At 38.2% G+C, this 23,783-nt stretch overlaps 1 protein-coding gene across 3 annotated transcripts in view; it reads left to right on the top strand.

Moving 5' to 3' along the window:
* VPS41 (VPS41 subunit of HOPS complex) overlaps positions 1-23,783 on the top strand; it is a 113,126-nt gene that overhangs the window by 58,237 nt on the left and 31,106 nt on the right. For all 3 annotated transcript variants that reach the window (XM_068405220.1, XM_068405222.1, XM_068405221.1), the window contains 7 exons: positions 2,581-2,700; positions 5,847-5,993; positions 7,180-7,246; positions 16,508-16,605; positions 18,902-19,031; positions 20,728-20,843; positions 22,450-22,506. In XM_068405220.1, coding sequence (XP_068261321.1) covers positions 2,581-2,700; positions 5,847-5,993; positions 7,180-7,246; positions 16,508-16,605; positions 18,902-19,031; positions 20,728-20,843; positions 22,450-22,506 — 735 coding nt within the window. The remainder of the gene's footprint in view (positions 1-2,580; positions 2,701-5,846; positions 5,994-7,179; positions 7,247-16,507; positions 16,606-18,901; positions 19,032-20,727; positions 20,844-22,449; positions 22,507-23,783) is intronic.

Consider the following 23,783-nt stretch of genomic DNA (forward strand, 5'->3'; position numbering starts at 1 on the left):
TGTGTCTACCTTCTCTTGAAGTTTTAAATGGTTTTCTGGTGTTACAAACATTTCAATATGAAGACAGAAAGGAAGACTGAGAAATAAATCAGGCTGCTTATTTTGAGAGAGATGCATTCAGTGGATAGCAGTTCCAAAACACATGGCAAAGTTCTGGGTTCAGGAACCCAGTTTTCAGGTGTCATTGCTGTAAGAAATAATGAATAAATCACATTATGTATATCAATAAAATGCAGATAATTGCATTGTAGATAAATTAGTAAAGCACATTTTGAGATTATTTTTTTTTTGAAGCCACAATCTTGAGCGTCCTGTGGCTTCAGTGTTGGACCTATTGAACTTGCTGATATGAAATGAGGAAATCTGGGTGCTGCGGTGATTTAGACTCACTTTCTATCTTTATTACAGGCAATATCAGATTGTTGTGTTCTACTGCCTTGGTCTGTGAATTTAATTAAGCATGTGCTTAGAGTTGAGCATAGACTGAAGCAGAATATTTTTTTTTTTCTTGTCACCAGTTCTTTCTCAGGTCATTTATTTTCTTTGTGGTTTCTTACTTGGGTAGAGAGTCATGAAAAAGCATGATATTCACAAACCATGAACAGTAACAAAATAGCTGCAAAGATCCTCGCTCTGGATCTTGTGTGTAATAAATAAACTTAAATCACGATTCAATTACAAGCAGAAAAGATTCAAAGTTCAGTTAATATAATTGATATCAGCCAGTTTTAACCTTTCACATCATCCACATCAGCCTTCACAGCCTTGTCCAGTAAGTCCAGATGAAAATACTGTGTATTTTGCTGCGGTCTTTATTGGACAGCATTGAAAGAAGCATCCAAGTGACAGTTCTTTTTTCCGCCAAACCTCTCCGTAGGAGTTTGTGAATTAGGAAAAAAGTCATTTCAAGTCGGGATCAGCACAGCACTTAGTTTTAATGACATCCTCAGCTTCTGAGAAGAGGTAAATAGTTTGGGCTGAGGGCTACTCCTGTGTTTCACATCCACCTACCAGCCTGCTAACAGAAATTCCTTTGTATGACACCGCCTTATGAGCATAGATGTTACCCTTGCTTTCAGTGACTTGCCTTTGTTGCTGTAAAGTAGCATATTTCATAAGAGATTTTTTGAGTAGCCTTTTCATACATGGAAAAAAAAAAACCCTAGACTATCTAAAAGGTGGGCCTCCATGTGAGCTTTGTGAAGGACGCAGAGTCATTTTGGGTGGGGTTGAAGTGGCAAGATACGCTTGAGTGAGAAGTTTGATGTCTGGAGCGCACTTCAAGCAGAAGTTTCTGATAAACCATCCTAGGTGGCAACTTCTTCAAACTTTTGGAGAAAATACTTGTCTTTTGGTGCCATCTTGTGGCTTTAGGAGAGAGGTAGTCTGTGCAACTGACATCTAAAATCCCTTATGTTGTTAAAAGATGCTGTTTTAAACAATTAATGTCTTATCATTTTATGTTTTTATGCAAATACAGGTGGGGGGGAAACCGTGCATAAAAAAAGCATGTACAGCTGGATTTTAGATAGGAAATACTAGCAACATAGATACTCAATTTAGGCTTTAGCATGGTAAAAGTCCTTGCAGGTAGCCATTTTACACCTCTTAATGGTCATTGTGCACTCATGTGAGCTCGGGTTCAGGTTGTGCACGTGTCTGTATGTGGGTGTGCTTATGCAAAAGTTGGTGGGACTGGTACCTTAGAGTGTGATCTTTGTAGATGCTTTGGCTTCTTAGTTAGGTATCCCTCCAAGTGCTGCACTTTGCATCACTCAAAGTGATTCCATGTTATAATCCTATTAAATAACTTCCTAATACCATACAGGAACCAGTAAAAGAGCTGGACTGTCATGGAGACTGTTTGCAGGTATCTGGGTTTTTCTGTGCTGCTGCAAAGCGTTTTGTAACGTCTCCTGGGCATTCAGATATTATAAAATACCTTCCCTGTTTGCAGAACCTGGCATTCCAAATCACACGAGTTTTACAATCAACAGCACTTGTGGTACAGTGCAGTTTACACGTGTGGGACTAACACGCAGCATCTCTAGACCCCTGTGGAAGGCCGTGTGGTTCCACATGGGGCCAAGCAAAAGGCCAGAGACTTGGGGGTCTTTGATAATTGTCTTTCACTACACCAGGCGTATGGGACACTTTTTCTATCTCTATCTATATGTTTTTTGGAGGGAAGAAGGAGCGTGTCACCAGATCAGTGGATAGGTGTGAAGCGGCCTGGTTTCTTTAACAGCTTTCTGAAGTGTTGTCACTAGTGCTGTAGGCTTAGGTTGTGAAATGCCTTAATTTCTTTATCCTTAAAATTGAAATAATTATACTTACCGTTCTCTGGAGAAACTTGATGGAAGGCCTGCTTATTAATATTATTATTATTAAAGTAACTTGAATTCTGTAGTAGACAAGATTCTCAATGCATATGTACTATATGAAAATGTTCGATTGTATTTGCTTTTGTTTTGTGATAGGTGTGTATTTTTTGTTACCCTTGATAATGAAGCATAAAATACCTCATGTTTACATACAGCATTGTGTCACAGAAGTATTTCTTGTTGCACTTCTTCATAGTTGCTGTTATATGAGAGAGGCTGGATGAATAGATGGAAGCCTTCGGTTCTGCATGAAGGGGAAGGAAATATAAGAAATGTAAAATGGAGAGGACACTTAATTGCTTGGGCCAATAATATGGTAAGTATTTGTCACCTCTGTTAAATGAACAAAAATACCGCTGTGTTACACTGATATTTGAAATGTTTCCATGTTAATTGCCAAAACATTCCATTGAAAAATAATACATTTGAAGAATTGAGTATAAAAGGCATTGAAGGATAGTGTTTTAGATCCCATTTCTTCATAGATGTTTCTTCTGGTGGTTCCTGCTGGCTAGTCAGTGTTCTCCATGTGATTGCCACTTTTGAAGAAATTAAGAAAAGTAGCTGTATGCACCACTGTTGGGGGTGGTCACTACTGTACAGTATTGTATAGCAGAGTTTTGACTAGTACAATTTATTGAAGCAAACTGTCTGAGGAAGGAATGCCAGTGTAACTCTTCTTTATATAAAAAATAGAACATCACCACCCCCCAAAAAATAACCCCCAAACCTGTCTGGATTTTGTAATTTGTACTGAAGTGACATTATCATATGCACTTCTAACGTTGCAGATTGTAAAAAACAATAATAGTAATTTCTCATTTTGGTAGGCCACTAGAAAAGAGTAGACTTAGGGGAAAATAAGCCCTTTTTGCTCTAAGTGTAATTCATATTTTAAAGGGAACCATTGCTTTCATGCTGAGTGTTGTATTTCACCTATCACTGTATATCTAATTGATGGGTCAAGGTCTGTGTTTTAAAGCTCAGCACTGAGGGATGTGTTTTTAAGTGTGTATTATGTCTAAATCCCAAAGTCTTACTTTAAAATGTGGTGAAAGTACTTCTGCAGCACTAGCCTTTCTCCTTCTATTGTTTTTTCCTCCTGAAGGGAAGCATTTATTAAAATATTTTAAAGCCATTGTTCTTTTATTCCTTTTAAAACAAGTTTGATATGAAAGTTTTAGCAGTAGACTTTTACTTATTTTCTCCCCTTTAATAACTGCATTAGAATTGAAACTTCAGTGAGTGCTTGATCGTCATAACGTTAGCTGTTTTGAAGGTTTTGTTCTTTCCGGAGCCATACAATTAAAATATATATATTCTAGGTGAATCTGCTGGGAATAGATAGGACAGTTGAGGAGAGCTATCCCTAGAGATGATATGCCACATCAGAACACAGAATATTAATAAAATGTTGAGAGCCATCTGTCAGAGACAAAAAGCCATGGTCAGGGCCTATCTTTCAGTGAAAAATGAAATGACATTTGCCCTCCAAAAGATTAATATATTTGGTTATTGGCCTTTCCCTTCCCCCTTTACCTTTTTAAAAATTTCTCCATCCTCTAGCAAGGTTCTGTGTTCCATTTTTTTTTCTTCCAAAGTCAGAGAAAATGGTTTTTTAGCCTTGCTTCTTACTGTCTGTGCATGGCTACCTAGTTTTTATTTTCTTATGCCTTTTTTTTTGGGGGGGGGCACAATATATGTGAGCTTCTTAGGCATTGGATATGCTGAGATGGGCTCCAGGTTATTTAAGCAAGGTCTAATTCTGCTTGTCAGATGCTCAGGTAACCCATGTTTGGTGCTGTACCCTCTTCTCCTTTCTCCGTGACCAAGAGTGTAAGTTTTACAAACTGAGACACCTGAGGACCAAATCCTTAGAGGCACTAGGCTGCCTAACTCCCATTTGAGAAAGTTTTAGGCTCCTTCATGATAGGAAGTTGACTCTGGAAGTCCTTTCAGTTCATGATGCAAATGGCATACTTTTAACTATAGAGGATCCTATGCTATTGGTTTGAGAGGCACTTTAAATGTAAGCTAGTCTATCTCATAGAGGATTTACTGCCTTGTAGAAAAACAGAAGGTGTGATATCGGTCACTTTTATCTGAAAATCATCCGTGAAGATAAAATGGTAAGATTAATAAAAGACAACTTTATTAAAATGCATTTCAAGCAAGATTGCAAATTATATCAGATGAGCTTAGAAAACTCAAAGCACAAGTTCCTTGTTTATGTTACCCAGAGATCTGGGCTCTGTATGTTGCAGATGCTGTGTGTAAGGGTTTTTTTCTGAAATCTTGATGGCTGTTAACCTAAGAGATGCCAACAGGAGTGTGTTCCATGCTCACAGTTCTTCAGTGACAAAGATCACCGGAAAACCAACCTGGCCCACCCCCGTACCGCTTACTGCTCCTTATGATTTAAAAAAAATAAAAGGCAAAACCTGGCTTAGACCATGACCTCCATGTTTAGACTCTTTGACGTACCAACCGTTGAATTTGTACAGCTGGGGACATAGAAACCCACGGTGGCAGGGAACAGAAACAGGCAGGGGAATCTGTTAAATCAGTTTTGTCACTAGAAAAATCCTAACATGGAATGGCGTCCTGGACGCTGACCTTTCAAGGTCCCTTCCATCCCCGTTTCTGTGATCATGAGAGTTGTTTTTTCTGCTCACTGAACTTAAAGGAAATATCTATGAAAATGCTTTGTTTTATTTTGGGGACTTTTGGTTTTAAATCGCTAAGAACAAGTCATTACTTAACATGAAATTAATCTCCATTTTGCTATTGGAAAGGTTATAGATCACCTTTTCTAAATGGCATGGAAAAATCTGATTAATGGCTCTTTTTTTTCCCCTCTCTCTCTTAAATGACTTTAATCTTCCTTTCTTTAAACTTTTTGTTCTGTTAGTTTAGGAGATTTCCTGAGGAGGCATTCAAAAATCTCAGCATACAAACACAAGCATCACTTAAATATGCTTGCTTTTCTGTTTTAATGTAAGAGTAGAAATGCATTTTTGGAGAAGTACAGATTGGCCTCATTTATCTTAATGAGCTGTGGCTTCATATCTTTTCTTTTTTTCAAGGTGGAAATTTCTGCTTCTCTACAGGGGGCTGTTGTGGAAGAGCTGGGATTTTTTCATTTCTCCAGTAGTAGCACCAGCCTAACAAGCTGAACTGGTTAATGAATGGAGTTCCTGATCTGTCACTTAAGCACTTATATCTTTTCATTTGTCATGTGAATATAAAATATCTAACTTACTCTAATCCCTTCATTCATTCTGTCACCTCCTGGGTTAGATGGGTCTTTCTATCCACAGCTTTTTGTGTTGGCATGCTCAGCTCTATCCTGAAAATTATGCTATAAACTGCTGTAACTGCCTTAGCATACAAAATAATATGGGATGTGGTGAGTAGGAGTTTGTCATACTGAATAAAGTTCTCTTGTATTTAAACTTTCAGGGTGTGAAGATACTTGACATGATCTCCAAGCAAAGAATTACCAATGTGCCTCGCGATGACATAAGCCTTCGCCCAGATATGTATCCCTGCAGCCTTTGCTGGAAGGATAATTTAACACTGATTATTGGCTGGGGAAATTCAGTAAAGGTGCAATTACCTGTCTTTGTAATAAATGCTTGCTGTTATCACAGACAAACAGAGGATTATTTCTGAAAAGCAAAGACAATCGAAAAAAATAGAATTTGGTTTGACTACACTGTGCAGAACTCCTGCTGCCTTAGAAATGTCATTGGACTGACCCTCATGAGGAGGAGGCGTGATAGACACCCAGCAGTCAGACAGATCTCTCTGTGTGAGCATGCAGCAAATGTAATCCTTAGGGACACTTCTCTGTGCCTTAGAGAGATTTCCTCTTTTGAAAGCTTTTAGTGGGCTGTTGAATTCATTTGATTAGCATTGAGGAAGAACAGCTTACCATGAGGTATTTTTGGAGGGGGTTGTTTTGGGGGCTGAGGAGATTGTGAGTGCTAAAACAGCTCCATGATTTCGGTCAACCATGGGGAAAAAAATGGGTGGGGTGGGAGGACAGGCTGCTTGGGGTTTTGTTCTGCGTTCAGCAGGGAACTGGCATTTTGAACTTGTGCGCTGCAGACTATGATTTGCTCAGACCAGCACCTGACATGAGTTCGTTACAAGCCTGTTGGCCGTTTCTAATAATGGACTGCTACATCACTGCACAGTGGGAAATTAAAAGTGCTCGGTAGGAGTAGATGGAAAAGGAGGGTAAAGTGAGGTAGGTGAAGCGTAAAAAGCTTTTGGAGCATTAAACTTAGAGTTTTAGAAATGAGGAGGTTTGTCATAATTTTGGCATCTGTCTTCCCCCTTGTACTGTGCGTGCTTCACAACCTTTGGTTGTTTGCATTTCTTTATATGTACATACTCTCTTCCTGTTATTGGGAGTTGCAGTAGCATGTTCTTACTGAAATTGTAAGGTAATGAGACACAAAGTGTGAGAAGATACCAAAACCGCACTTGCATATACGCTCCTATGAAGAAATCAGAGTGGGCAGATGTTTTCAGATTTCTCTCATGTGGTCCATCTTCCTTCTCCTCTCCCAGCATATTTATGAGGCTGTGGATGACAGCTACAACTTTCCTGTCTGGTTTTCTTCTTCAGTGATGCATTGTCACTGTTTTACAGCCTGTATTTTTCAAAATACGGAAATGCACGTCAAAGAATGCCTCAATAGGAAAAGGCGTTTCTGGGAAAAGTTAGTATCACTTTAGGAATTACGGTTTGTTCATCATAATGTTCCAAATCTCTGTTTCCTAGGTTTGCTCAGTTAAAGAACGGCATGCCAGTGAAATGCGTGACCTTCCAAACCGCTATGTGGAAATAGGTATGATTGTACAAATGCGCTCTTTTTCAAAATTATATAAGCTTTAAAGGTCTGTTTTCATATTCTAGCCTGGAAAAGCTGTTACAGTTCAGAGGAAACACGTAGTCGAAACAAACATCTCCTCGTTTGTAGTTGATGAGATTGTCATAATGTTCTTCTGTGTAGTTGTTCTTTTTTTTTTTTATTTGTAGAGAGTCTTAAATTCTATGATCATCTAAAATCAGAGATCCCTGTGTGAACAGTGGATGTCTTAACTTTCCCTTCGTGCAGATTCCTACACAGAACTTGGTTTTTCGTCTTGGTTAAATGATGATCAATGTAGTAGCAAGGAGAAAATAGACACTACTTTATTTGATTATCTGTTGTTTGACTACACTTCTCATAACTTTTTTCCCTTTTTCTTTTTCTAAACATCTCTTTGGTATAGTGCTAGAAAATTGACTTGAATTTCTTTTTGTTGCCTTATTTTCATTGGCATTTTATGTTCTCCTTTGCTTTCTTATTTGTCTAGTTTAGGTGATGTGAATACATTTCATTATTGCTGATTTATGGAAAGGGTCTTTACAAAACATGTGTATTGAGTAAAGCAGAATTCCAAAGAAATTTGGAAGGGAAGAGGGGGATGTAAACAAAAAGTCACAACTGTCCCCAGAAGTTTCTTCAGGGGAAAGGAAATATCTGTGAAGCGGTAGTGCTGGGAAGGTAAATAGGCCCTCTGGGACTCAGCAGACCAAACTGGGCAACAGTTTGTAAACTTTGGTGTCTTCCTTGTCTTGACTGTAATTACATGAGATTGTAGACAAGAGCGTTTGGGCGAGATCCTGGCTCATGTCAGATTAGAATGGTGCATGGCATAGGTGTATACTCTGCTTTCTGATTTCAGGAAAGAACTGTTTTAAAATAGCTTCTGAAAATCAACTAGGAGACTTGTTAAACTGTAGGAGAGTTGCTAAACTGTGTACTGAGAGACAGTGGCATGCCTAACGATTAACTGAGACTTGAAAGCTATTTGTTGTTTAAGATTACATGGTTCCAACAGAATAATTGACTGTGGAATTCTAGGATATTTGAGAGAATTTTGTCAAGGAGAAGTTCAGTGTTGAGTTTTAGCCTCAGATCTTTTATATAAATCTTTTCTGTACCTGTAAGTAGCTTTTAGAAAATAATTAAATTGCGTTGTTTACATAGTGACAAGTGAACAGAGGCAACTTTTACTTCTGCTATAACGTGTCTATGTGGAGGGAGCTAGTCTTACATGACTGTCTATTGGAATTTCATTTAAAAAAAAAAAGTTGTCTTCAGACTGTTTAGATGCAGACCTGAAGGTTAGAGGTGTTTGTGGAAGTAAGTAATTTTTAGCCTAAAATCTCCTCTGTATTCTTGAGGACTGGAGTTTTATCTCACTTAGCCTGTTAACAACAGGCTTGAGATTTTTCTATCTGGTTTCAGGTCAAAGCACTGAAACAGCTCTGCCAAATGCTGCCAGCAGCACTCATTGAAATGTGGGTATTAGATTTGGGAGGGAAAAGAGAGAGACATTATTTCTTCAAGTCTCAATATAAATTACAGTACCTTTTGATGTAGTCACATAGAAGGTCTTCTTGAGAGCTGTGTGTCATGCCATAGAATCTATTTCAATTTTTATTTCAACTTTACTTTTCAAAGGCATATCTGGAAGGTCTGATATTATTAATGGACAGACCAGCAACTAGTGTAGCTTTTTGCAAGACCATTAATATCCTAAGTGGATGCATAAGCTGATACACTTTCATAATATAAAGAATTTATACAAGGCAAGAATATCCTTTGGTGGCAGGATAGCTGAATATCCTTCAGATGTTTTGACTCATAACAATGTGGCAACACACTTACGAAAAATGAAACACATGACAGTATAACTTTTGTCATGTTTAATGGTGTGGGTTTTTTGGTTCCTGCCCCACACTTTTACCATTTTGCACCTGGAATGAAAACCAGAAGTGGAGACTACATACTCGCTTCTCTGCTCAGCAGGGTAATACATATGAAGTCTGTGGTAATACAGTGTTTTCTCATGTCTCAACGGTTTCAGATTTATGTTGTTTTAGAGACATTCTGAGGGCCTCAAAGTTCCATGATAGTATCATAGCAAACTGTGATGGCACTAGTAGATCATAAATGTTTCTTCAGTGGTTTGCAGCCCATGAATAAGGAAACAGAGCATTTACTGCATTGCAGGTTAGGTACATAGGATCCTGTGTAGCAAGGTCCTCCTCATCTTCTGATTCTGTCTTGACACATAGCTATACTTTGAGGCAGGAAATAAATACGGTGTCTACCATGATGCTAAACCAGATGGCCCATAATGTGGGAAAGTAACACCACTGAACTGTTCTAGCTGTTTTATTTTAAAGATGATAATGCTGTGATTACCTGTAAGAGAAATTAGATTAATTATACAGCTCTCATGCACCAAGATCGTGTGGCATTGCTAATTTTATTTACATCTTTCAGTATATTAATGGTGCTTTTCTTAGGTAATCTTTTCCATTGTCTCTGGTTATATGTTACAGTTCATTGCCTACATGGGTCTTCATTCAGTGTCGAAGATAAACTCCAGTCAAATGTTTCTATTTAGGTTTAAATGTATGTTAGCTGAGCAGATCCTATCAGTTTAGCTCTGTCAGCTACCGCTGTGAAGTAGTGTATTGATTAGAAAGTATTGGTATTGAATTACAGGCTTAACATGGACTAAATGCCGTTGTGATCCTTCTTAAAGAGTGCTTGACCTCTGTGCTCGCTCCTGATGTGTGTACAAAAGCTGTAATGCTGGACAATTTCTGGTCTGAACAGGGAACCCTTCCTCACCTGGTGCCTGTGAGAAGGCTGGTTGCTGAAGAACTAATTAGCACTTTGCAGTTAATATGATGCCTTTTCAAAGTGAAATGGGGCATCTGGTCTTCGATGGCCTTGTCAAGTAGCTTGGGATTTTATATACTTTTATGGAGAAGTACTTTATCTTTGCCTCGGTTATTCAGGTTGTTAATGGTAGTGGAAAATAGAGATTAACACTGGAAGTCAGTAGAAGACTTGAAGTCCATTAGAGACTTCCTATTCAATTTATTTTAGCCCAGATTTTATCTGAGGAATCTCAACTTAATTTCAGGTGCCAACTAGCCAGCAATGCCTCTTGAGCACTTGTCTCTCCCCTCTGCATTTCCCCAAATTCCCCACAAAGCAGAATCCTGGTTTAAAAATTACATGTTTTGTGGATAAACTTTTAACAACGCATCTGCATGTTTTGAAAGGGAATAGCTGTATAACTGCATGGCAGGTTACCACCAAGCATTGAGATAGCACATTTTTATCTGAAAAGAAAACATGGGAATATTTATTTTTTTGCTTGTAAAGTGAGATACTGGGATCTACCATAGCAGCATTTTTCTCTTTATATAGACAGATCTCAAAGCTTAATTAATGAATGTGATGAGCAGGAAATTAACTGTGACTAAATGTCATCAACTTTATATGCTGATTTATGTAAACATTTCATTGGAGCAAGTCTGCTACACTCTGAGAAGCAAATTGCCAAAAAAAAAGGAAGAAGAAAACCCAACCCATTTATATATCTGATTCCACTTAGACTTTTGCTTGTTCTGTTTTGCCACAAGCCAAACTAATCATTTATAAATTTATTGATCAAATTGTTCAGGACTGTCAGACTCATGAATATTTTCCCTGTTGGTTAACAAAGTTTGCTCAGTTCGATGTGTAATGGAAAAAAGAGTTTTTCAGAAAATCAACTTTGAAGCTTAAGCTCCTGACTTTCCAGTTGTCATCAAGGATTCCACGGGTTTTCCTTAAAGGTTGCATGTGTCTGTACCTAGAGAGTTGTATAGGCAGTTGCTCTATTTCTAAAGATGATTTTTATTGCTGCTTGAGATGGAGTAGGGGTAGGGTGATTTCAGCACCACGGTAGCACTTATATTTCACACAACCTGACTGACGTTGAAATAGCAAATTGTAACACTGCTTACAGTAGGCAAAACATTTTTCTAATTTAATTGAAAGAGAAGACTTCACCAGATGGATGATTACTGGCATGATGAGGTAGTGGGCTTTTTTCCTGATGTTTCTGATTAGTATGATAATATAATTGAGAGAATTGGTTTGTTTTAGTAGCAAAATTCTTGCTTGTTTCCATTCTGTGCTGGTAGCAAATAGTAAGGCAACAGCTTTCAGTGACAGAGGCTTTACAGAGTTTTGATTTTTAAGCCTAGGTGGGTTTTTTTGTTCAGTCATCATATTTGATTTACAGTATGATTTTCATTGCCTGGCTTTGCTTTAATGAAAGTACTCATCCTCTTTGCCATGTGGCATTCGAAGTTTTATACAGAATGATTGATTAATGCTAAATTTTCTCTAAAGCTTTTCTGAATGTTCATCATTTGAACAAAAATAAATTTGAATATGACTTTTCCAACATTTTTATTATAAATAAATAGTAGAGGGTGTGAATTCCAAGTTTGGAAGCATCAGTTTTTGCTAATCGTTGATGTATAGGACCCACCATCGATTTTAGTCTTACTATACTGCTCTTCCTACTGAAATTCAAGGAAAAAGATAGTCCATTAAAATACCATCACAATATGTACATGATTAGGTAAATAGTTGCTTGATTTCACATATAGTAGTACAGGTAGAAAATTTGCAGGGAGTTCTAAGGATATTCAAGTCCAAATAAAGGACCTTCATGTGGGTTACTTCATGGCTTCTCCCCAGGAGTTTACAGTTCCTTTTGAGTCGTAGTTGATGTTTCTTTAATTGGGCACATCCTGAGCTTTCTGCTCAGGCTTCTACTCAGAGGTAGGTCTGCCCTGTAAATTTGAATATATGAAGGCTGTTACAGAGCCTTATGGGAGGTAGAAACCATTTGTAAGGAAATACTTAAATGCTGGGGCAGGTGTTCGTATATGAAGATTTTTCAGGGAAAAATATGAGTGTTAAAAAAAATGAGATTTGTATTTTCTTCAAGTATTATGCTGAACAGTACACCTAAAAGTAAGAATATTCTTTTCTTTCAATAAAAATATACCATGTATATTTTATGCTCTGTGATTTGCTTCTATCCATCTAAAGACAGCTTAAGTGATACTTGTATTGGACCTTTTCTGGTCCTCTATCTGGAACTGAATGCACATACTGTGACGAAAAAAGAAAACAAAAAGTCTTTTTATGTTTTATATCAAATGCAACCGCATGCACATGATCATATCTAATCAAAAGATACCATTTTGTATTCTGTTTTGTTTTGCATAAATAACGTAGCTCAGTAAAAGCAGTGGTGGTGGAGATACCATCTTGAAAACACTTAAGGGTATGCTGCATTGTGGCCTACAGCAATGACTAAATCCAGTCACAAGTGGTGTTCCCCAGGGCTCAGTATTGGGGCCAGTTCCCTATAATATCTTTATCAATGGTCTGGACAAGGGGATTGAGTGCACCCTCAGTGAGTTCACAGATGACACCAAGCTGGGTGGGAGTGTTGATCTGCCTGAGGGTAGGAAGTCTCTGCAGGGGGATCTGGACAGGCTGGATCCATGGGCCGAGGCCAGCTGCTGTATGAGGTTCAACAAGTCCAAGTGTCAGGTCCTGCACTTGGTGCACAACAACCCCATGCAATGCTACAGGCCTGGGGAAGAGTGGCTGGAAAGCTGCCTGGTGGAAAAGGACCTGGGGGTGTTGATTGATGGCTGGCTGAATATGAGCCAGCAGTGTGCCCAGGTGGCCAAGGCGGCCAACAGCATCCTGGCTTGTATCAGAAATAGTGTGGCCAGCAGGGCAAGGGAAGTGATTGTCCCCCTGTACTCGGCACTGGTGAGGCTGCACCTCAAATACTGTGTTCACTTTTGGGCCCCTCACTACAAGAAAGACATTGAGGTGCTGGAGAGAGTCCAAAGAAGGGCAGCGAAGCTGGTGAAGGGTCTGGAAAACAAGTCTTACGAGGAACGGCTGAGGGACCTGGGGTTGTTTAGCCTGGAGAAAAGGAGGCTCAGGAGAGACATTGCTGTCTACAACTATCTGAAAGGAGGTTGTAGTGAGGTAGGTGTTGGTCTCTTCTCCCAGGTAAAAAGCAATAGGACAAGAAGAAACAGCCTCAAGTTGTGCCAGGGGAGGTTTAGAGTGGATATCAGGAAATATTTCTTCACAGAAAGGGTTATCAAGCATTGGAACAGGCTGCCCAGGGAAGTGGTAGAGTCACCATCCCTGGAGGTATTTAAAAGATGTGTAGATGTGGTGCTGAGGGACATGATTTATTAATGGTGGACTTGGCAGTGCTGGTTTAACAGTTGGACTTGATGATCTTGAAGGTCTTTTCCAACCAAAACAATTGTATGATTCTATGACTGCAAATTTTGTAGATGTACCTGAAGTAGCTAGTTAAAAGGTAATTTGGTAAAGCATAGTGGCATCACCCCAGCAGCTAACAGTGCACTGGAGTTCTAGGTCAGCTGGGCCAGTTCATGGTGCTTTGTGGCTCTGTTGCTTTGATATACAAGTGGGCTACCTAAAAATTAGCTTGTGTGTTGGCTTTTCTATTTCTTTCATATATCATATGGAATTAAAAAATGAAAAAAAAAATCCTTCTTTTTCACCACACATTAAGTTTCGTGTTAATCCTTTGCATGCTAGTTCAGCTTCCTGCTTACTTTACCAAAAGACAATGTTGAAACCTTGGCCCCATTGAAATCAATGGCAAAAACCTCTGACTGTAACCAGATTTTCACTCTATAAATCTGCACTGGAAAAGCAGGGGCTGCTTTTTGAGATTTGATTAAATGAAATAGACTTCTAGTTTTAGTCCACCACATGTGTGTGGATCTTTAAATTCCAAAGAAAGTTGCTTTATAGAGTTTGGGTAAATAATGTAGCTGATAATTGTTTTATTTCAGTAGTGTCGTGTATTTCATACATTTCATTTAACGAACAATAAAAAAGGATTTATAGGTTTCTTCGTTTTGCTTCCTGGTAATTTGTTTGACAGCTGCATGTAGATGCTGAACATAGAGTATATCCACTGTCAGCATATCTTACATCTTCTCTTATGACAGGCATAAATATGTATGACACGTGGCCATACCTTGGTCATTCCCATTTTCTTCAATACTGCGTTTGTTTTAATTGTTTTGGATCCTTTTCAAATTAACAGCAGTTCTGTAGTGCCTCTGTGTTGCTTTTTTTTTTGCCCTTGATCACAACAAAGTGTCAAGAGAGTGAGTCAAATTAACCTATTAGTGTTCTGTGTAGCTATAAATTCTATAATTTTTTTCAGTAAGACTTTTTTGATTAGCTGCATCAAAGGTTTTTATCAGGTCAAGAAGCACTGTCTATTCTTTGTTCAAGGCTGTGGCAGCAGAGCTAGAGCATTGTGTTTCAACAAGGCCTCTTGAGGAGGACGAGCTGAGAGAAAGATGAAAGTGAAACCAAGGAAACTAAACTCTATTTAAAAACAAAACTTGAAGTGATGATTTTTATTTGTTTGGTTTTGTCTCGCAGAACAGTACTACTGCTTGATCCTAAATACACCATTATGTGGATGTTACAAACGTTTTCACTGGCAAGAGAACTAAAGTTCCAGTGAAAGTCAAACACACATGTTCCTTTAGAACTATCCCCATAGTCTTTTTGAATGTACCATTCACCACACTGTTTTCCTCTCCAAATTCAAACCCCAATACTTTATATGCCTTTGAGAGCCTTCTCATGTCACTTTTAAAAGCTGAAGTGAAAGCTTCTTTGCTTGTCCTTCTAGCCAATATTATGGATTTGACTTCGTTTTTTCTTTTCCATGTTTTTCCTACTGCCTTCCATATTCTTTTAAAATGCCAAATACTAAATATTGTAAACTGGCAATAAGATATATTATGTAGATGTTTCTGACATGGTTTGTTTAAAATCATCACTCGGAGCAACATGTGACACAGTCAAAGTAATCCCATCAGTCTTGCAGGCTAGAACAAAATAATTATGTACAGGATTGTAAATGTGAACCTATTCTCTCCTAGAATAGATTGAGTGCTCTACCCTTGCGCCGTGCTTTGGTCCCCCAGTGATGACAAAGTGTCAGCAGTCATTAAGAGAAAAACAGTATTTGCTTATTCATTGAGAGACAGGTGTCAAATCTATACTTTACTTGACAGTATTTTTTTCTCTTTTACCAGGAGGACGATTATTTCTCCTGTTCATTCTTATTATCTTAGCTAAAGAAAATAAGCTTTATTTTTACTGTTATTATGCTACATTTTCTGTTTGCTTTGCTAAAATAATTAGTAACTATTTTAGTAAACAGTAGATACTAGTAATGTATGTGCTGAGCAGTAAGCAAGAAACTTTTTTTTCCCTACTTATGTTTAGAGTCTCTTAAAACTGTGTTTTGGGAGAAAATGGTGATGCATCTCATATTTTCGTAAAAGCTTATAGGTTTAAGTTTTTCCAGTATAAGCACTTGGATGACTCCTGTTTTGGGCCCCATGAGAAAGAAGCCCACAAAAAGGGCTTCCCAGATGGTGAATGCCTGCACTGTAAATCCAGCAGAATAAAACGAAATAGCTATTTCTGAGGCAGAGGTCTGCCTTAGTGAGCCTTTTAGTAAATACAGTTCAGCTCTCTTTTTCTTTCTCTTTCTCAAAAGAGTCATCACGTAACTGTCTCGATTTCAAGACCAATTTTAGGAAATTACATTTTCAGTTTTATGAACAAGAAAAGGGACGGTTTAACCATATGTTTTCTTTGTAATAAGGGTATCTGAAAAACTTCTTGTGATGTTTAAAGTGATGATAAATAAATAATGATCTTTATGTTTTCATATATCGTACCAATAGGTGTAGCAGGTGTGATTCTCTTATGACCGTGTAACTTGCTGCGAATATGCAAACCAATGCAGATGTTCTATTTATTGCCTATTTTATTGAGTTTGCTTTTGGGTTTGCTTCCTTTTTTTCAGTGCGATTACTGAAAATTAGGCTGACCATTTCAAATCTTTCATCTCTGGCATGTCCTGGAGCACAAACATTTCTTCTTGCAAGCTTTAATGGAATTTAATCTGTTAAATGTAATTTTTCGTCTTACTGATCCAACTCGGAAGTCTGTAGGTTTATTATATGTATTGAGTCTTCATTTCTCTGAAGTGCTACTGCTGAAAATCAGTTCTGTGTTTTTCTTAGGGAGTAGTTCATAACACATTCATTTATTTAACAATTTGTTGTCTTTCCTGTGTTTCAGTTTTCCAGTTTGACACCGAATTCTATATCAGTGGACTTGCACCTCTCTGCGACCAGCTTGTTATACTTTCATATGTAAAGGAGATTTCCGAAAAAACGGTAATTGTTTTTATGTTAGAGTTTCTTCACAGCACTAAACTGCCCTGTGAGTTGGGCCTTAAACTAGTCATGCAGATCTGATTATCTGTGAAAAAACGTGTAGTCCGCTGGTAGTGAACAGTGCTTGAAACTTCTCTGACCTATAAAATAAGGTTAGCAGAGGTGATGCTGAAGACTAATGTACTTACCTTTCAGAAGTCCTGTCTGGATTCCTTTATTTCTTGTAGGAGGCAGAGAAGGTCTCTAGATAGTCCTGCTCTCTCCTTTTTCCTTCCTTTCCCCCCTCTCTCTCTTTCTCTCATTTTCTCTCTTTCTTTCTGATATTTCTGCACCAGAAGAAATGAAGAATCTTTTTAAACCATAAGAGAGGCTTGCTGACACTGCATCTTAGAAGAAATGAGAGCAGTGAAGTTGATCAACTCAAGCAATAAGAGTCACTGTGGGCGGGGGTGAGATGCATGATTGCGAGTGGCATCGTTGTCTCCCTTGCTTCCAAGACCTGTAGTTGTGTACACCCAGATACGTGTGAAGACAGGTAGAAATTAGAATTCATGTCAGCCATTTTTACTGCGCGCAGGCGAGTGCCGTGTCTGTCTCCGACATTTATTTCATATTGCCAAATAAAAGGTGAGGCAGTGGAGGAAATCCTTGAAGTTGCGGTGTGAGAATGGCAGATGCTCTTGATCATCTCTTTGATAGTACGTCTGCATTAGACAACCATCACCATAGTAACCTTAAGCAACTGGGTGCACAAGTTGCTAGGCAATGAAATGCTGTAGGTTCAAACAAATGCTCGAGCCTGCTGAAATCAATAGGGTTAGCTTCTAGCTCTGCTGCAGGATGTCAGATTATTATTTCTTTATTTATATTAAGGAGAAAAATAATGCCACAGCAGTGTTTCCCAAGAGAGCTGGTACAGTAGTCCTCTAGTGCGGGAGAGTTGTTGAAAGAAAAGGAGGCAAACAAATGGGGTAAGGAAGGGGGAAGAAAAGGTGGGTTGAAATGCTAGGGAGCAAGAAAATTGGGAAGCCACTGTTAATGAAGTAGTAGCATGGGAAAAGAGCTAGTATAAAGGAGGTAGTAACTGATAAAGGTTAAAGTCTTTCTAACTGCTTCAGGAAACAAAGATGAAAAGAGGATTTCAGGTGATGTAATGGTAATAGAATATAGGAAAGAGATTTTTTCATGTATTTGCTTTTAATTAGCCTTTTAAACAAACTCTGAATACTGGACTTCGATAACTTCTCAGTTCTCTGGGTAACTCTAGCAAGGAAACAAAAGTACTCTCCTCCCTGACACTGTGTCTGCGCCCTGATGTGGTGGGAACCCTCTTGGCTCCATGGAGCCCGAGCTGCCTGAGCTTGCAGAAGTGCTGCTAGTTACAAATGTTGTTGGGTTGTGAGGAACACTGTTCTTCCTATGCTTGATTTCACAGTTTCAAATGATAGCTTCCTATTTGTGACAAACTGGATCAGAACTGAATTCATGGCTTGCTTTGGTATTGTTTTTCTTGGTTGTTTTTTTATTTTTTTGCACTGGAACAGTTAAATTGAGAAAAGAGCCGAGTGGTGCTGCTGCCGAATGAGTAGGCCAGAGCTGTGTAAATCCACTTTGCATGTCTCTTCGCTCTTTTGTTCTGTATTTTGTTATAATTCACAGCCAGAAGTAGAAAATGAGGGATTGTCTTGGACCTTGACTTAATTAAAAATACAGCTAGTTTGAAGACAGCCATTTCCCTTGGATAGAAGATGAAAATCCATGATGTCATCTTACCATAACCGCCTACATTGCACTTGAAAGTTCATGTTACTGTGATCATCAGCACAGCAAGTGTTTTAGATTATTCTCATATTAATGTTTTCCTTACTGCTGCTGGACACTGAAAAGCGCAAACTTAAAACACCGGGTAAAAAAACCCAAGAAGTTCGCTTATTGAATGCAATGGTTGATGATCATCTGTGATAGCCCTGAAAACTTCTGTGACCAAGAGCAGAAAAATAGCGAGGAAACTCAGGGGAAGGGTTAGACCTGTGTCTTGTCTAAACCTCCTTCTCTGCGCTTATCTGTTCAAGTGAAGCAAGCCAAGAGTAGGAATAACTTTGTGTTTCAGATGCGATTACAGCTACTCTGTGGAGCACCACTTTGCAGCTTGTTTGCAATTGAGTACCCAGTGCAAAGTACTGGACCTTTCGTAACGTTTGCAGCTGATGGATTTCAGCTTTGTTTGTAGATGACCATCAGTTGGCATTGCTAAGGTAAATGGTGTAGGATACAACTAAGATGTTTGTTTTTCTAGGAAGTGGAGTGTTGTGCAAGGCCTAGACTGGATATTGTACAACCCCTACCTGAGTCGTGTGAAGAGATCTCTTCTGATGCACTAACAGTACGAGGATTTCAGGAAAATGAATGTAGAGATTATCATTTAGGTAGGTGTTCTTAATATTGTTCTGTTTTGTTTTCATAACTTGGTTAAAAAAGACTTGATTTGAGAGGACTCAGCCTCCTTTTTCATTTGTATGTCATCTCCTTGAATAACTGTCTTATAACTGTTTATGACACTGAAGTGTAAAGTGGAAATCCACAAGAAGCAGTTATATCAAAGAAAACAAATTTGCATATATAAACATCATGATTTTTGATGCCATCTGTTAAGTCAGACATACTGGGGAAAGCGGAAATATAGATCTCATGTAATGTCCAGTATCGTGGAAGGCAGTATGTTTGATGAAGATGTATTCAACATGTGATCTGTAGGAGCTCTTCTGTCTCTTTGGACACAAAGGGCTTCAGGAATAGTGAAATCAGTGATACAGTGTCTGGAAAAGCTTCTTTAGAGCCGAAGATGGAATAAATGACATTTCAACAGTAAGATGCACCTGGATCAACTTAAAAGGGGCTCACTGATACTTAGCTTCCCAGTACTGACAAAGCTGTCAGCGTGTAACAGACCCCAGAATGGTAAAATGTAATGAATAGAAACTGGAGTTTGGCACCTTCAACCTAGAAGATAGATTTAATTATGTAACAGGCGGGGAGATTAAGCCCTGGCACAATATATACCTGAATCTTTTAAATAAGATGGAATGGTTTTCTGTTATATGTGTTGTAGTTGAGAAAGATGCATGGCAAAGCTGATGTAGAATTTCTTGGTGAAGATTATATAGCCTGTGTTATACAGAAACATTCCTTCTGGCTTTTAAAATCCATGAATCTGATTTTTAAGCATCTTCTCTGGCAGCATGCTTCAAATCATAGGCTTGGCAGGCCTCTTTGTGTGCATCAATGCCCTTAAGCCACTAGACTCCTCCTGATCTCTAAAACATCTCTGCTGCTATCAGTAGAATTGGCATTTTTTTATACTTGTCCATAAGCAGAACATTGATGCCCACAGTTGTACTTTTATGCTTAATGAATATTCTAGTTAATCTGACAAGTCTAAATGTTTTGGGTGGCTTTAAAACAAGCGTTATTTTGTGGATTGCTTATCAGTTCAGGATGCGTGTATAGATACAGATGGTGGATGGTTTTCTTTGCTGTACCTACAAAATACTGATGATGTTTCTTCATGGGTTCTGTGGAAATAACTATTCTGAACAGTCATCTTCTGTGTTTGGTTTTACCTTTAAGTACATTTTTACTTTAAGCTTACTCAAAAATAAAGGCTTATGGTATAAGCAAATGCATTATACATATAACCTTAACTTGTAGCATTGCAAATGCATTGCTGTAATGATGTGCTGTGTCCCCAGGGGTTATGGCATCTATCATTTATGCTTTTGATGGCCTTGACCTTGATGGGGAGGATAAGTTTATTGCAGGCTATGTAGTGTAATAGTCCTCTAAAAGTATAATAATGTGTTCTAAACCATCATAAAGTTTACACATAGTGGATGAATCAGAATTTACAATAAGCTGTAGTGATTTTTTTGAAAGCTATTTTGCCATGTAAACCAGTTTTAATTTATTGGAGAATACAGCTTCCCAAACAAGCATGTTCTGCAGGAGTAGCCTTACTGTCTTCCTTGCATCTCCTCTTTTTAAATTCCCCTCAAGGGTGTACTAAAAAGCAGGGCTTTACTTAAGGAAAATATAACAATAATAAAACTGTGTATGCATTTGCAGAGTATTCGGAAGGTGAATCACTTTTTTATATCATCAGCCCAAGAGATGTGGTTGTGGCTAAAGAGCGGGACCAAGATGACCACATTGACTGGCTTCTTGAAAAGAAGAAATACGAAGTAATTTTTACAACATTTTTTCCTTCAGACTTTGTTTGGAAGTTGGGGTGGATGATGAACTTTGCTAGGTCGTTTGGATTGGATAGTTTCTGTTCCTACAATCATTGAGTAGATGCTTGTAAAGGGTAGGAGCTGACTATACATCTCTCCATCTCTCTGGAGAGTTAGTCTTTCTACTGAAACAACTCATCTGAATTGCACCCAAGTGAGGTAGCTGAATTAGATGCTGTGAATACTGCTCTCAGCATCAGATATGAAAAGTATTAGCTGTCACTGAAAATTATTAAAGCTGGTTTTTGGCTTTAAAGCAGCAGAACAGTTAACTAATGAGCTATGTGGATATTTTTCTAGATCTATCCCAACTAAAGAGGGAAGGGAAATGGACTTGGTGGGGGACACTAGATTTTTCACATTCTATATTGCTTCCACTATAGTATGAAGAGGTTGTGTTAGGGTACTGTGCATTGCTCTGCGCTACTTACCTTCGGTGCTGAAGCTTTTAAAAGCAAAATAATATGGGCTTGAACTGTAGGTATTGGTGCTGAAAGTAATGTTACAAAAAAGCCGAGCCAGTATTAAAAAACAAGGGTAAACAGCTCCCTTGGAAAAAAAGCAGCTTAGTATTTGGTTGTCTAAATATTGGTGTTTTTAAGCATGTATATCTAAACAACTAAAACAATAATAATACATTCTTACAGATGATATTAACATGCACCCAGTGTTCTGGATTCTGATGTCCTGCAGTTAATAATTTAGAACACTTCTTATGATGCATAAAGTAACTTGCAAATGCTTATTTACATGTTATTTATTGGATGCCCATTCGGGCACAGATGCTCCGAAACAGGCATGCCACAGAAAAAAAAAAGTGGGAAAGCCATTCAGCACGTATTCATTTCGTTAATGCAATCATGATATTCCTCATGCAGATTTGTTTAAATCCTCGTGGATGCTTTCGCATCTGAATAGCAAACTCATATGATGAGTTCAGTTTTGCAGTTTATGTAAATCACAGCATTTGGTCCCTGAAGACTCCAGTAATTTGCAAGTGACAGCTGTGTGTGTGCCTTTGTGAAAGCCATTCAAGGTAGTAGATAGCTTGTGTGTTATGATGTATGTTAAAGGTTTCATTTTGTTTGTAAAAGTGCCAGTTTTGTTTCCGTACATTTGAAATAAGTAGAAGAACAGCAAAAGATACTTAAATATAAGTCAGTCTGACTGGAGAAGACTTCTGGGCTGGGGAAGTGAAAGGTAGCCTTCCCCCACCCACTTGGCTGATGATTTTTTTCGCAGGTTTTGGTAGTGAAGGGTTCTCATTTGAACATGATCCAATGCAACTGCATTGTCTGTTTCATTGTAATCTTGCGATTTGATCCTAATATAGTAATGTGGAGTGAACCCAGATGGAAACAAAAGTAGTTTTGTCTCTGGTTGACTGCTTTTGTTTGAGTATGAATTCAAAGCTGTTCATCCAACCATGGCATTAAAAATTCTATTGCTTCAAACACTCTGCTCTGAAAAATAGTTGATTTATGCAGTTCTACAGCTTTCTGTATTGAAAGATCGTGTTTTTGGCTAGTATCTGTTTTCTACTTCTTGAATATAGGAAGCTTTGATGGCAGCTGAGATAAGTCAGAAAACCATAAAAAAGCACAAGATTTTGGTAAGTCTCGAAACTTCTTTTCAAAACAAAATACCTGATTTCTTTTAGAACGCTGTGAGATGCTACAAATACATTCCCTGTTCTGTATTGCACCGGACAATAGCTGTTAGGCATACTCTGACTAGCATTCGATTTCCTGGTTTCGGCTGCAGAACAGGAATGTTAGTGTGTAAAACACGAAAGGATCTGGATTTTATGGAGGTGCTATTGACATTAAAAAAAGAGAATTGCACTTCTCTGATTTCTGATGGGTTTTTTGTTTGCTTTTACTTTTGTATTAAATATACTGTTGTTTCAAGTAACACACAGTATTACAATATTAGAGATTGGAAGGGGGGGTGACACATTTCTCTTTAGCTTCTACCTTGTACATATGACAGGGTTTTGGCAGGAGTTGAAAAGGTGCAATTGGAAGACCTTTTAAATGCTATTGGAATTCAGTTGCAGTTTCACATCTAGCGTGCTCGTGTTGCTTTGCAATTCTCATTATTTTACATAGTTAAGCTTCTTTTCTCCTGTATAGCTATTTCCCATGTTTATAGTCCCTTCACAGAGCAACAATGGGTATCAATATTTAAGATAAAAGTGGGGGATAATGTAATAGCCACAAAAGCATTACTAATTTTAACTCTTTTGTTTGTTTAAATTGACCTGTGTGAACACATTGGTATTTCATTAATACTGCTACTTCTTTAAATGGAAGTTTTGTATTTAAGTACAAAGTATTAGAAGATGCGTTTAATTTTTAGCGAGATTACTGCTATAATATGTACACTGTATATCAGTATATCTTAAAAATTCTTTTCTTTTTGTGTAGTCCGGAAGTTGAGTCAAGACCTAATGGCATGCCATCACCTATCACAGAGTTTGCGTGAATTAGCTGCTCTGTGACCCTTGCAAAAGAAGTAAAGAATTCTTGAAGGAGGTCCTGACAATACATTAGGGATAAAAAAAAAAAAACAAAACAGCTTTTCTCTTGGTTTGCAAAAATTTGCTCTGCTAGGATGTCATTCAGTGGGGGTATATAGAAGCAGAGCTGTTGAGTGTTTGGTCTCTAATGCAAAACCCATGGAATGTGTTGAGGGAAAAAATGTTGACATCAAGCTCTAAGTGAAGGATTAGTGGTACAGGAATTTAAAACAACGTATGCTCTGGCCAGCAGCAGTCAGACCAATGATACCACACTCACACTGCCTGACAAGTCTGGTGGTCTTGGGGATTTTTTAGGTTGCAGTAATGATCACTGCCCATCTGCACCTCTTGAGCAGAATGCAAGG

Source organism: Nyctibius grandis, chromosome 7 (assembly GCF_013368605.1).
Source record: "Nyctibius grandis isolate bNycGra1 chromosome 7, bNycGra1.pri, whole genome shotgun sequence".
Taxonomy (NCBI): domain Eukaryota; kingdom Metazoa; phylum Chordata; class Aves; order Nyctibiiformes; family Nyctibiidae; genus Nyctibius; species Nyctibius grandis.